The sequence below is a fragment of the Acipenser ruthenus genome, chromosome 37, assembly GCF_902713425.1.
Source record: "Acipenser ruthenus chromosome 37, fAciRut3.2 maternal haplotype, whole genome shotgun sequence".
NCBI classification, from domain to species: Eukaryota; Metazoa; Chordata; class Actinopteri; order Acipenseriformes; family Acipenseridae; genus Acipenser; species Acipenser ruthenus.
The window spans coordinates 10,526,712-10,539,499 of NC_081225.1; the positions used below are offsets into that span (position 1 = coordinate 10,526,712).

The 12,788-nt window shown below is 45.1% G+C and overlaps 1 protein-coding gene across 6 annotated transcripts in view; it reads right to left on the reverse strand.

The window, feature by feature from the left end:
* LOC117397851 (rho-related BTB domain-containing protein 2-like) overlaps positions 1 to 12,788 on the reverse strand; it is a 21,631-nt gene extending 8,843 nt beyond the window's left edge. For 2 of the 6 annotated variants that reach the window (XR_009310804.1, XM_034911536.2), the window contains exons 1-5: positions 11,860 to 12,396; positions 3,323 to 3,524; positions 2,272 to 2,375; positions 1,632 to 1,817; positions 252 to 1,225 (exon numbers count right to left, since the gene is read on the reverse strand). Coding sequence is in view for 5 of the 6 variants with exons in the window: in XM_034911536.2 (XP_034767427.2) it covers positions 252 to 1,225; positions 1,632 to 1,817; positions 2,272 to 2,375; positions 3,323 to 3,524; positions 11,860 to 11,975 (1,582 nt within the window). In the remaining variant the exon portion in view is untranslated. Of the gene's footprint in view, positions 1 to 251; positions 1,226 to 1,631; positions 1,818 to 2,271; positions 2,376 to 3,322; positions 3,525 to 6,610; positions 7,635 to 9,871; positions 10,126 to 10,556; positions 10,678 to 11,859; positions 12,397 to 12,711 lie in introns of those variants that run through there. The other 4 variants (XM_033996765.3, XM_034911537.2, XM_059008547.1 and 1 more) reach the window with 4 other exon arrangements.

The window sequence follows — 12,788 nt, forward strand, 5'->3', positions numbered from 1 at the left end:
TTGTTTGTTTTAAGCAAAGTAAGCATCGCTTCTGTATAAATTGTGATTGGTAGCCCAAGGGGCAGCTACAATGGCACAATTGTACCACAGTGGTAGCATTCAGATATTTTGACGTGGCATCAGAATTGTAGCAGTGCCTGTGTTCTGCAATATTTCTCCTAAACCCACTGCATTGCCTTTGCTGGCAAGGTCTGCTGGTGGGCGTGCTAGCTAGGGTTTCTCCAGCGATCCCGGTGGGGTTGGTGCCTCACCGGAGAAGGTTCCCTTGGCCAGGCACTCCTTGACCCGGTTGGTGCGGCGCACGTGGAAGGCCTTGGTGATCTCCTGGTTCATGAAGCCCTCGTTGTTGAGGATGTTGGCCACCATCATGCGCAGGTCAAACACTTCCAGCAGCTCTGCGATGTGCGCGATGTGCATCAGCCTCTTCTCGCGCTCGTCCAGCTGGCCCGTGTACAGGTAGCGCAGGACGGCACGGAACGGGGCCAGCTGCACCGAGGGGTCCATCTTTACCACCGTCATCAGACGCGGGCTGTAGGTCACGGGATCGTCCACCAGCTCCTCCTGGATGCTCACGAAAGCCCGGCTCCAGGAGGAAAGCAGTCGGCCCCTCCTGCCGCTCTCGCGGCCGTCCCCGATCAGCGTCCCGTCGCTGGTGGAAATCCTCAGGTTGGAGCGGTCTCCTTCGTCGCTGCTCTCGCACACGTCGAAGCTGGCGGCCCTCATGAGAAGATCCCTGCCAGTCAGGGTCTGGTTCTGTAGCTGGGTTTGGAGACACCCCCTATTGGGAGAGCTCGTGGCCCCTGGGCTCAGGTCCATGAGGAACAGGTCGTAGAACTTGGAGGAGGAGGTGGAGAGGTAGATCTTGTGTGCGAAGATGCGCTGCTGGTCCTGCAGGATGAGGATGACGTCGGCGCAGAGAGGGTCTTCCAGCAGCCTGGCCGGGTGCTCCTCGCTGGTGGAGGGAGGCTTGGGCACGGTGATCACGGGCGGAGGGGGCTTGGGCGGCAGGAAGGGGGCTTGCAGCAGGGGCCGCTGGACGTTGCGCAGGTGGGACTTCCAGAACTGCAGGTGGCGGCGGGAGATGAGAGCGGCGCGGATGGCGTTATCGAAAACGTCCTTCACCCCGAACTGCGCCACCACGCTGGTCTCGTAGTAGGGCACCCCCAGCTCCTTCGCCACCTCTCGTCCCTTCTCCGGGGCTAGGATCTCGTTGGACTTGATGGGTCTGGGGTGGGGCGACACACCCGATTTCATTATAAGAATACATTTACACAACACATCCATATTACAACCGAGCATCATTTTTTGCAGTAAAGAATAGGAGGAACAGAGAATCTGTTTTAAGACTGGACGGCATTTCAAATTCCATTCAGTGCATATGCTGTCATTGTTTTGTGAGTGGGAATGTGCAGTGGAGGGTTGGCATGTGGTAAAGATGTGATAGTCGTAGCTTAACGCCATGTGCGACTAGCTCAGGTGACCCTTTACAGGTGCACCTTCTATTGCGTTTGGCTGAGGGCCAATGCACTTGGAACGGTTTTTATCAGATTTGTTCAGGTCTGTCCACTCTCATGAAACAACGTCTTTAGCGGCTCCCAGGGAACCCATGACTGAATGCAATACCAGCCCACCTGGCTAGGGGGCGTCGTGCCCGGTTGACGGCCTCCAGGTCTGCGTAGCGGAGATCCAGTTGGCAGCCCACCAGGATGACAGGCGCTCGGGGGCAGAAGTGCTTGATCTCGGGGTACCACATGGTCTTGACGTGGTGTAGGGAGTTGGGGTTCGCGATTGAGAAACACAACACCACAACATCAGACCTGGGGGGAGACGGAGCTAGATGAATGGGAAGCTCAAGAGCTCTTACAACCCCTTCATTTTTATAGACTTTTAAAACTATTATTTAAAATCTTACAGCAAAATATGAGCAATGGGAGTTCTCCATTAAAATGTCAAAAGCACAACATGCAAATGCAACATTCATAACAAAATACTCCCAGTGGAAATTAGAGACTTATTTCTTTAGTTTTACCGTTTCAATACTCTCCCGAATTCCCAGTACTTAATCCTTTATCATTTGTAATATATTGAGTGGGCTTCAAAACTCCAAGAAAAGAAAAAAAAATGTAGTTCTCAACACATCATTTACTTCCCGGACCACGTCAAAATATAATTTAAGAGCTGCTTACAATTTGAATCACCCCCCCCCACCCCCCCCTCCTTTATTCTCACTCCATCACCACCCCAAAAACATTTTCGGAGAGCCGGCAATACCTTCCGTAAGCGAAGCGCCGGTCCTTGTGGTGATCCCCGAACGTGTCCCAGAGACGTAGGGACACGCTGACTTCATCAACCACGTCACGGGACCGCTCCAGGACCTGGCGAACGCAAAAAAAAAAAACGATTTAACATCCCCAGTTCGAATGTCATTGAAAGTCACCCCAATTTGATCGAAGGTCACCTCTTTACACCTAACTTTACCAGGCTCCTCGACGCTGGAGTCAAGGCCCAGGCTGGACTCGATGGGCATTTCACCAGCAGGGGTCGCTGTAGTGAACAATCCCCAGCCGGTTCTCCTCCCTAACCCTCAGAGCGTACCAGGCCAACGCAGAGCCAAGATTGTCAACTTGTATCTGTTTATTTGTTTTCAGATGTACGGACTTCAAAGATATACATCTTTTTAATGGCTTATAAACTTTTTCTAATCCCTGATCCATAACTATGAAACACTCAATAGTGCTGAATTTAGAAATACCTGACGGACGTTTCAACTAGATTGAGGGACTACAGTGACGGACTCCGCCCGATTGAGAAAGTGTGACAGGTCTCTTAATGGTCACATTAGGATAGGTGGGCAGCAGTGTGGAGTAGTGGTTAAGGCTCTGGACTCTTGACCGGAGGGTCGTGGGTTCAATCCCAGGTGTGGGACACTGCTGCTGTACCCTTGAGCAAGGTACTTTACCTAGATTGCTCCAGTAAAAACCCAACTGTATAAATGGGTAATTGTATGTAAAAATAATGTGAGATCTTGTAACAATTGTAAGTTGCCCTGGATAAGGGCGTCTGCTAAGAAATAAAAAATAATAATAGATGAGCATGTGCTAATTATCAAGGAATGGGACATTAAGCTTTCAGAGGTGTGAGGGGTTAATCAGTTAAGTTCTTGGTACATGTAATGAGTCTCAAACCATTCCAACATTTGAAGACATTGAAAACGCCTTCTAGTCAAAATGTTTGTCATTATTTTTTAGCCTACAGATCAGTGCCACAGTCTGTGAGGTAACAAGCAGGCGACCAATGGGAGGGTTGTGGGCGGGATACTGACCTCTTGGCAGACGCGGTATTGGTCGATGGCCCAGACCGTGGGCACGTGCGTGGCGAGCATTTGGTACTGAGTCAGCGTGGCGTTACACGCCCGGGCACAGATGAGGCGGGTCTTTCCGACGGCGTTGTCTCCGACCACCACGCACTTGATAGTTTCAACGTTTGGCCTTTCATAGTCCATGTTAGAATCCATCAATTGGGACCTGAAGGTTGAAAAACAGGAGTGGAAACCGTCAACAGCAGCAGAAACGCCCTCTGAAGAACTATAAAGAAAACAGACATCCGTGACACTCTTCTGTGCCGTTAGTGGCTTCACTAACAAGCGTCTTGGGGATATTAAAGTCAAAGAAAACCCGAAGTAAAATTTAAGAAAGGCTTTTGAATATTGATGGTAAAAGGTAAGAGAAGATTTTCTGTAATAGTGGTCTTTCTGTCTTTCTCCCTGTCTGTCTCACTCTACATGGTGCTCACAATAACTGCCTTGATTTTCCAGGCTTCACCGCACTTTGATCGCCCCTCCTAGCCTCGGACCGACATTGCGGACGCATTTGGCTTTAATCTGCAAAACTGTTGCTTTTCTACACCCGGTGTATTTGTACCTTTCACATACCGTGCGATTGTTACGCGGTTTCGAGAGCCCTCTGCATGGGCGTGCTTTGTTGTTTTGTTTTTAATTCTGTGTCTGATGTCTGAGTTTAGTTCTCTCTAGCCTTTTCAGTTTAGCGAGAGGGAAAAAAAAAAAATCCAATCTTCAGTGTCCGTTTTGGTTTCTATTGCTGCAGTTAAACTGCTGCTGCTATCTCTCTGTGCGCTCTGCAGGGATAAACTGAAATCCCTCGTGCCTCCTCCCACTCACTGCAGTTCAGTGCTGTGTCTCCCCCGGAAGGGAAGAGCCATGCATTATTCAGCAGGCTTGAACAGTCTGTGCTCAACGCTGAGCAGTGCTGCCAACCGCAAAGGGGAACTGAAAAAACAAAAACCATGCACTTCCAATGCTGCCTAGCAACAGCGTGCCATTGGCCGGAATTAAAAGCAGGCTCGTTCCCATCACAGGAGGCCTTTTTATTGTATTTCAGGTGTCACCCTGGCAACTATCCTTTCTCTTCTCAGGGACAAAAGCCCCTGCATAATTATAATGATCCTGATTCCCAGCTATCCATAAAGCAAACACCGTCCCTCAAAAGAATGGTAGGGTGTGGCGGCCTGTTGGTTATGAACCTCTCTCTACAGTAATGAAGATACCAAGACGTGGGGTAGACCCTTATCACAGCGGCAGCCCATTCAGACTCGAAACACATTGTTCTCGTTCGAAAGTAACGTCTGCGTGGGTTTGCAAGGACCGCCAGCCTGACCAAGCTGAAGCTTCATTGCTTTGCAGCACTGTGAAACTTTTACATGATTGTATTCTGGACAGACACGTTCTTTAAATGATTTCCTTCTGAATCTCGTTGTGAAACATCAGTAACTTGCGTCGGATTAGATTACGGGCAGCAGTGTGGAGTAGTGGTCAGGGCTCTGGACTCTTGACTGGAGGGTCGTGGGTTCAATCCCAGGTGGGGGGGGGGACACTGCTGCTGTACCCTTGAGCAAGGTACTTTACCTAGATTGCTCCAGTAAAAACCCAACTGTATAAATGGGTAATTGTATGTGATATCTTATAACAATTGTAAGTTGCCCTGGATAAGGGCGTCTGCTAAGAAATAAATAATAATGTGGAAACACCTGCCAGCCAAGCACCTGCTATCGAAGTCTGTCAGATTTACAGTTGTGATTAAAACAGGGAGATTTGTCCATCAGGGTTTCCGACTAACAGAAGACTCAAAATGCTGCTTGTTCAGGTTTGCCAGACTTCATTACTGAGCCCTGCTTACTTGGTTCTTAAGAATTATCTTGAGGATGCTGTTTGAAAGAGGAAGGTTCAGCTAATGGTTTCTCCGCTCGGGGCAGTTGTTTTAATAATCACCCGCTTTTAATTAACACCCGTTCTACTGTCCTTTCTTTAACTGGGAATTTGGTGGGTAATTTCTCGTGTAATAGAGTAGGATTTATACTTTTGCTTTCCAGCTAATTCAAAATGAAATAATATTTCACTATTTAATTTTGAAATCCAATCTAAAAAGCCATGCTTGTCCCAGCACTGTTCATTTAATGGGTGCAGGTAGGAATTTAACCCCTGGATAAGCCATGCAATGGGATAACTGATACCTGCACAAGAAGTCACTACAGACATGTGTTCAAGGGGATTATAAACCCAGGCTGGCATTTAACAAGCCCATGTGCCAATCCAGTTTACTGCTGATTTTAAATTATTAAAATGTATTTATTGACTGGACCTTTCTTGCACCCCAATGGAACTGGATAAGGGCGTCTGCTAAGAAATAAATAATAATACAAATAATAATACTGGTATTTAGCACTGAACTCACACGTGGAAAGAAAATACTTTTTTTTTTTTTTTTTTTTAGAAATATATTTTAAAGATAAATGCGTACGTTATGCAGAATATCTATGTTTATGTTGATTTCACATTGTTTAAATTCACCTATTGTAAAGCTATAAATATATACACCCTATACAACATAATGAAAATATATTTTCTTTTAAAAAAAATAATAGGTCAACAATACAATATTGTCCTTCTGGACGTTTCCCTTAGTAAAAGCATTGCACGGAGGAATAAATAAATCACTGAGAAAGCAAGAGCAAGGGGTAGGTAAGCATTGTAAAGCACAGCGAGGTATGGTTAAGCATATTACCTGGCAGATCAGTGTAAACTAAATGCATACTATAGCATCCACCGTACGTAAATACTGCGGTAAACCTGCAGAAACGTCATTCCGTTGTTATATAAGGAGGCTGTGTGGTCCAGTGGTTAAAGAAAGGGGCTTGTAACCAGGAGGACCCGGGTTCAAATCCCACCTCAGCCACTCATTGTGTGACCCTAAACAAGTCACTTAATCTCCTTGTGCTCCGTCTTTCGGGTGAGACGTAATTGTAAGTCGTCTTGGATAAAGGCGTCTGCTAAATAAACAAATAATAATATATACAAAATTCTATTGCTCTTTTTTTAAACCCGGGTTTAATAGATAAGAAAACTGAGCAATACTTGAGTCTATAGCCCTAATAATATATGTGCCGACTATGCTGTAGTTTTCACTCCACTACAGAATTATGACGCCGGCTTTATATAACACCGCCTTATTTATTCTCTCCTAATTTAATTATATTGTTGTTGTTTTTAAATAAAATGGCAGACTGAAAAAAAACAAAACAAACGGCGTTTGCTTACCTCGTCCCGGTGAAGAAAATGGTGGTGGTTTTCTGTTCGTTTTTGATGTCAATATTATTCCAATATCTGGAGTTTCCAAGGAAACGGATTTTATTTCCTTTCTTTAGATGGTCGCTTAGCAACCACGAATAAACCGCTGTATTATAATATTTAGCATTCTGTGCACAGCGGCGGGATAATCTTAGTCAAAGAACAAAGATTGCTGCTTCCTTCAGCCAGTTAAAATAGTTATTTCTATAATTTGCAAAATTTAAACACAAGCCAGTACCTATAATAATAATAATAATAATAATAATAATAATAATAAGCTATGTTGCTAGGAGCCTCTTTTTTTTAATCCAATCTGTAACCGATATTGCTTTAGATCAGCGGCCAAAAATCCAAACATGCATTTGCAAAGTGATCCTCTGGTGTTTGTTGAGAGCGAGTCTGTTTGCCAAGGTGACAAACGCCATTCTGTTATTTAAAATAATTGTATTTGAAGCAACACTGTTCCCGACAACTATCTATAATAGCGCAATTCATAAAACCACGACAGTAAACGAAATGCCGTCCGAGCAGACACAGTAATAATTTAATTGGTTATTAATAACTGTCGCGTTCTGGTCTTTGAACGGAAGGATTTAGCATAATAATTGTTTTTCAATAAATCATACATCTTATTTTTTTTTATTTTAGCGAAAATAAATAAAATAATTTCTGAATCTCCCTCCGTCTACCTCGCCTAGCTGCTGTAAAAGCTCTGTATTGCTGCAGAGGGACGCCACTGTTCATTCATAAAATATATATATACATATTCCCCGCCCCTTTAGAATCCAAGCGCACCGATTAGTTGAAATGAGCCCCCAGTCTGCCACTGATTGGCTTCCGTGGTTGTCCGTCACGGGCGGTGTGACAGGTGTAAGTGAAGGTGACGCGGGCTGGTCAGTTCAGCTGCAGATGATGTCGTTTTAAAATGAAATCATTCGGTGACCATCATCGTGTCGGATATTTTTGGTCAATGCAGAATCGTTTCCGATGCTGTTATTAGATACTTTAAAACGCACTATTTATTATATAGAATATAATTAGAAAGGAGACAGAGCTTAGACTAGTGTTCACTATTAAAATAATTGAGTACTCTATTATTATTATTATTATTATTATTATTATTATTATTATTATTATTATTATTATTATGTGGTTTGATTAAAAAGATGTGTTGTTGTTGTTTTTTTGACTAGGCTTTGGGACCAAGGTGATGTCTGTGGTTCTAGCTGTCAGTCTGTCCGTCCTGTTTGTCCCCCGAGCCAGCCTTTAGTGCGGACAGCAGCAATTTCCAACGGCAAGCACTTTGACTTAATGTGACAGGAAAATCCTTTCCCAGAACAACTCCGTCTCCGTACCAGCCGGCTGACTCAGCGTTTCCCATCACGCGTGATCTTCATTGCCCGTGTATATGAAGAGCCCTTTTTACCCTCCTTCTTCAGTCTCTCTCCGCTTCACCTGCATGCCTTCTCATCCGGATATCTGCGCTGCCGCTTAAAGTATTCGCTTAGACTTGAACGCTTCTTTACTGTAAAGACCCACTCTCTGCCGTCAGCGCTGGTTCTAATTCTGCTGTTGCTGGGTTACTGGTGAGCTAACGTCACCTCTGGAACCCTTTTTAAATTGGGGTGGCTGGTCAATAGGGGTGCATTGATTCCTTGCTGTGCGGATGAGTGGAGACGCTTTCTTTACAAGACACGTGGTCTCATCAGAGGGGTCTGTATCGCGGAAAACAAGTGTGAACACTCTTCTCTCACTCATTAAATACGGTCTAGTAACAAAATAATCCTGCATTAAACGATCATTTGATCTAATTTTACCGCATTTAATCCTGTACTTTAGAGTATTGTAATCTGTCAAGTGTTATTTAATCGGTAGTGTATTTAATTATATCCTGGTGTAGCTATCACTGACACTGTTATCTGCTCCGTTATTGAATCGTATTTTGTCATATTCTTGTACTTGCTAGAACCAAAGTCATTGTATTTATCTTGCTCTTAATTGTATTATTACTTGTACTGTGATTCTTGAAATGTATTTTTGTTTACGACTGTAAGTCGCCCTGGATAAGAAATAATAATAATAATAATAATAATAATAATAATAATAATAATAATAATAATAATAATAATAATAATAATAATAATGCTAGCAGCCCATCAGCGCCCTCTCCTGTATAGTGACACATACTGCATCTCAACCTGCATATCGCGATGCACATCGAATCGGGACAGAAACGTATCGCTCCAGCCCTATAGCTCAATATAAGGAAGAGACTGGCCCTCCATACTGTGTCTCCACCCCAGCTCTCTGTGTTGGGTTCTCTATCCCCCAGCCGCACACAGACATCAAATAAGCCAGTGGAGCTGTCTAATCTCCTGACCACAGCAGAACGCATTCCCCCGTCAATCGATACTGGCTGAAGCTGCAGGCAGCCTTGCCCATTTCCTGAAGTCCGGAGTCTCACCCTTATCATAGAATAACAGCTGCAGCACAATTCAGGAGCTCAGGGAATGCATCACTTTTAATGGGAAATAATCATGTGACTGTTACAAGATGAAAAACTAAACACCGTCAGCGTGCTCAAGAGAACTCGAAATACTTAGTTGTGGTTTTGTGAAATGGACAACAACAAAAAAAAGAGTTTAAACTGAAGAAAACACTTTGGAAATACAGTATCCAGGCGTGTTACCATTACCAGCAATGAGAGCAAAATGTTGCATTGCCCAGACAGCGGTTCTGGTCCGTCAGCACACTGAGATTGAACAGCGGGTAGAAGTCTGTCTGGCTTGCTTGTGGCACTGTGTTTCAGCCTGGCCTCCCGTATACACACCCCTGACCCAGGTGAGTAGTGAGAGAGAGGACGCTGTCAGAGTGATCCCTCCAAAAACATTAATGTGTAGCGTCTTCATAAGGTCAAATGAAACCTGCTGAAAATCTCTCACATACACACCTGTACATACATGCATATAGCTACAGAGAGGCCCCCACGCCTGGACTGTACACCTTTCCAATCTATCCTTCACACAAAGACCTCTGGAAAGCCCTCTTTGTGAGGACTCCTTCACAGCATACTGCTTGCAGCCCTGTATGCTTTGCATAGCGCATTTTCATAATGCTAATAAATCTGGCACTCTAAACACCGACACAGGCCAGGGTTTCCAGGTGCTACCTGAGAGAGATCCCCAAGATGAAGCAAAGCCGACGGAGAGGAGAGATATGAGCATCACGTACCGTGCCGTTGTGAAGGGCTGCATTGGGCTGACTGGAGAAGCGAAGCGAGACAGACCCCTCCGGCGCGGCGCGGGGATCAACACAGAGCCTCGTTTCCCCGGCAGGCGGTTATATAAGCAGGAAGTGACTGATGTCAGGACCGAGGTTACAGATTAACAGCAGCTCATGTCAAACTGCTGAGGCCTGTGAAAGAGCAGAGAGCCACACAGCTTTGTGCTGTGCAGAGCAGAGTCTCTCTCTCTCTCTCTCTCTCTCTCTCTCTCTCTCTCTCTCTCTCTCTCTCTCTCTCTCTCCTCTCTCTCCGTCTCTCTCACACTCTCACTCTCTGTGTCTCTCTCCCTCTCGCACTCTCGCTCTCTGTCTGTGTCTCTCTCTCCCCCTCTTCCTCCCCCTCTCTCTCCCCCTCTGTCTCTCTCTCTCTCTCTCTCTCGCAATCTCGCTCTCTCTGTGTCTCTCTCTCTCCCCCTCTCACTCCCCCTCTCTCTCTCTCTCTCACCCCCCTTCTTTCCCCCTCTGTCTCTCTCTCTCTCCCTCTCTCTCTCGCACTCTCACTCTCTCTCTCTCACACACACACACCCACCACCCCCCCCCTCTCTCTCTCTCTCGCTCTCTCTCTCTCTCTCTCTCTCTCTCTCTCTCTCTCTCTCTCTCTCTCTCTCTCTCTCACACACACACACACACACACCTTGTGGAATCACACTGGTTTGATGCAGTACAGGAAAGCAAAGCCGGAACCAGCCTACTCCATAGAGACAGCCCAGACGGATTCAGAACAGGTATGATCATCTTAGGGGTTTCTTTAAAGACTGCAGGGATAGACACAGAGAGAGCATGACACCCGAATGCTTAACTTGAAATCAGTGTGAATAGGAGATAGTGCATGCATGTGGATACATAACTGGTTAAAACTTAGAAAGCAGAGAGCAGGGTGAGGTCAAATTCGAGTTGGGTATTTCAAATATTAAAAAAAAAAGTTACAAGTAAATAGCATGTGGCTATAAGGGGTTCAGGACTTTACTAAAAGACTGATTAGATGCCATCTTAACTGAATGTCTCTTAGCTCAGAGTATTGATCCAGTAAGAGCCTTACAGTTTCCTGGCTTGATCTGCCAAGAAAAGCATTTTCAATTGGATTGATATCAGGTGAATTGGGGTGGCCGAACCTTCACTGAATTCGAGTGAGTCTGCCAAGAAATCCCTTGATGGTGGTAATACCATCTCCTCCCAAGCAAAACTATCTACCGCTATTTAAACAGGACAGCCCTGCACTCTCCAGATGAGCTCCTCAACCACAGAAGAGCCAAACAGCAATAGAGCTTTTACCGTCACTGAGGACATGCAAACATGTACACGACTCCTCTGATAGATTCACATAGTCCAGCCAGCCTCTCCAAGCCCAGTGACTGTTCATTCGACTCATCAAACAGTTAAAACCGAGGAGGCAGATCGGTCTAGACTAACTATAATCATTTATTTGTGACTTGCCATCACGCAGCGTTGCGATCTTGTGAACCTATAAACTGTAAATCCAATAAGCAGGAGTTAACAGGTCTTAGTGAGCTCACAGTTCCATTATATCAGGAACTCCCGCTGTGTCTGTAAATCAGTTACCTCTCAGCTTTGACACACACCAGCCAGCGCGTAAATGTCACACGATGAAGGACCCTCGGTTTGTATAAAGATTAACCCCGAGTAAAGCCCTGCTCCTCTCCCTCCCTCGCTCTCATCTCCACCTCCCTCAGTTAATGACGCAATGCACAAAGTCTGACACATGGAGATAGCCCACTTCTGTGCTCCGTCCTTTTAAAGAAATCAGCAACATTATCACTGACCTTTACCCCCTCGTGACTGTCATCTTGCTTTTTGCTTCCTGATCTCCAGAAATCACGTGACCGCATAGAGTCGAGTTGAAAGGTCATAACATCACGTGATTTCTCAAAATCAGGAAGCGATCAAAAAAAAAAAGTTCCAGGTGTATTTGGACTTACCTGAGCAAGCCAGTGGCCAGGAACATGACTGATCTGCTTTCAAAAGCCCAGTCGATGTGATTAATCAGTGGCTGGGTGGTCTGCCTGCGTTCAGGGCTCTGAAAAACCAAACGCATGCAGCCATTTCACAAACTGAACAGTACGTTATGAACAGAGGCTTTCCTTTATCACCGGCACAGCCTTAAAACACAATACCTGCTGATATTTACTGTAAACAAACAGCAGATTAAAAAGAATACCAAACACAGTGTGGGGAACAAAGACCAAACTAATCACATCACCAGTGTGCATAACTAACCCTTGCTGAAGATTACTGTGGTAAAGTGTAGTACAGCCTGGGCAGGTCAAAACCACGATAAAGGAACAGCTGCATAGCAAGGGAACAGCGCAATGAAAACTCAAACTAGGTCACAACACACTTTGAATTGGAAAGCTGCAGTTTCCCACAATCCTGTGCAAGTGCACGCTGTGGGCTGGTTTCACAGGCCCCCGGTTGACACTGATCTGGGATGGCCCAATGTTATTTTAGGTTTAACCAGTCATGAATTAGAATTCCCTTCTCCCTCCCCTCCCTTTTGTGAAACTGCTTTGTATTGCAAAGCTGAGATTTTCATCACAGGCTTATAAGGTTACAACCTTCTCAAGTCTGTGAAATATTTTAACCTTTTCAACAGCTCACCTGCTCCCTGTAAAATGTTGTCAAAAAAACACCTTGTGAAAAACAAGTTTCACTTTAATACCCTTTTAAAGTTTACCAGCGTAAAAAAAAAAAAACATGGCACACCAAGTTAAAAGAAAAAACTAGGGAACGCTGCAAAATGTGCAAATTTAGCATGGTAAACTTTTACCAACCTTTTCAGAGTTGAAATCTTGCCTGCAGTTGTTCTCTACAGGATTCGTTGTTGAGCAGCAAGCTGGTCTTTCTATGT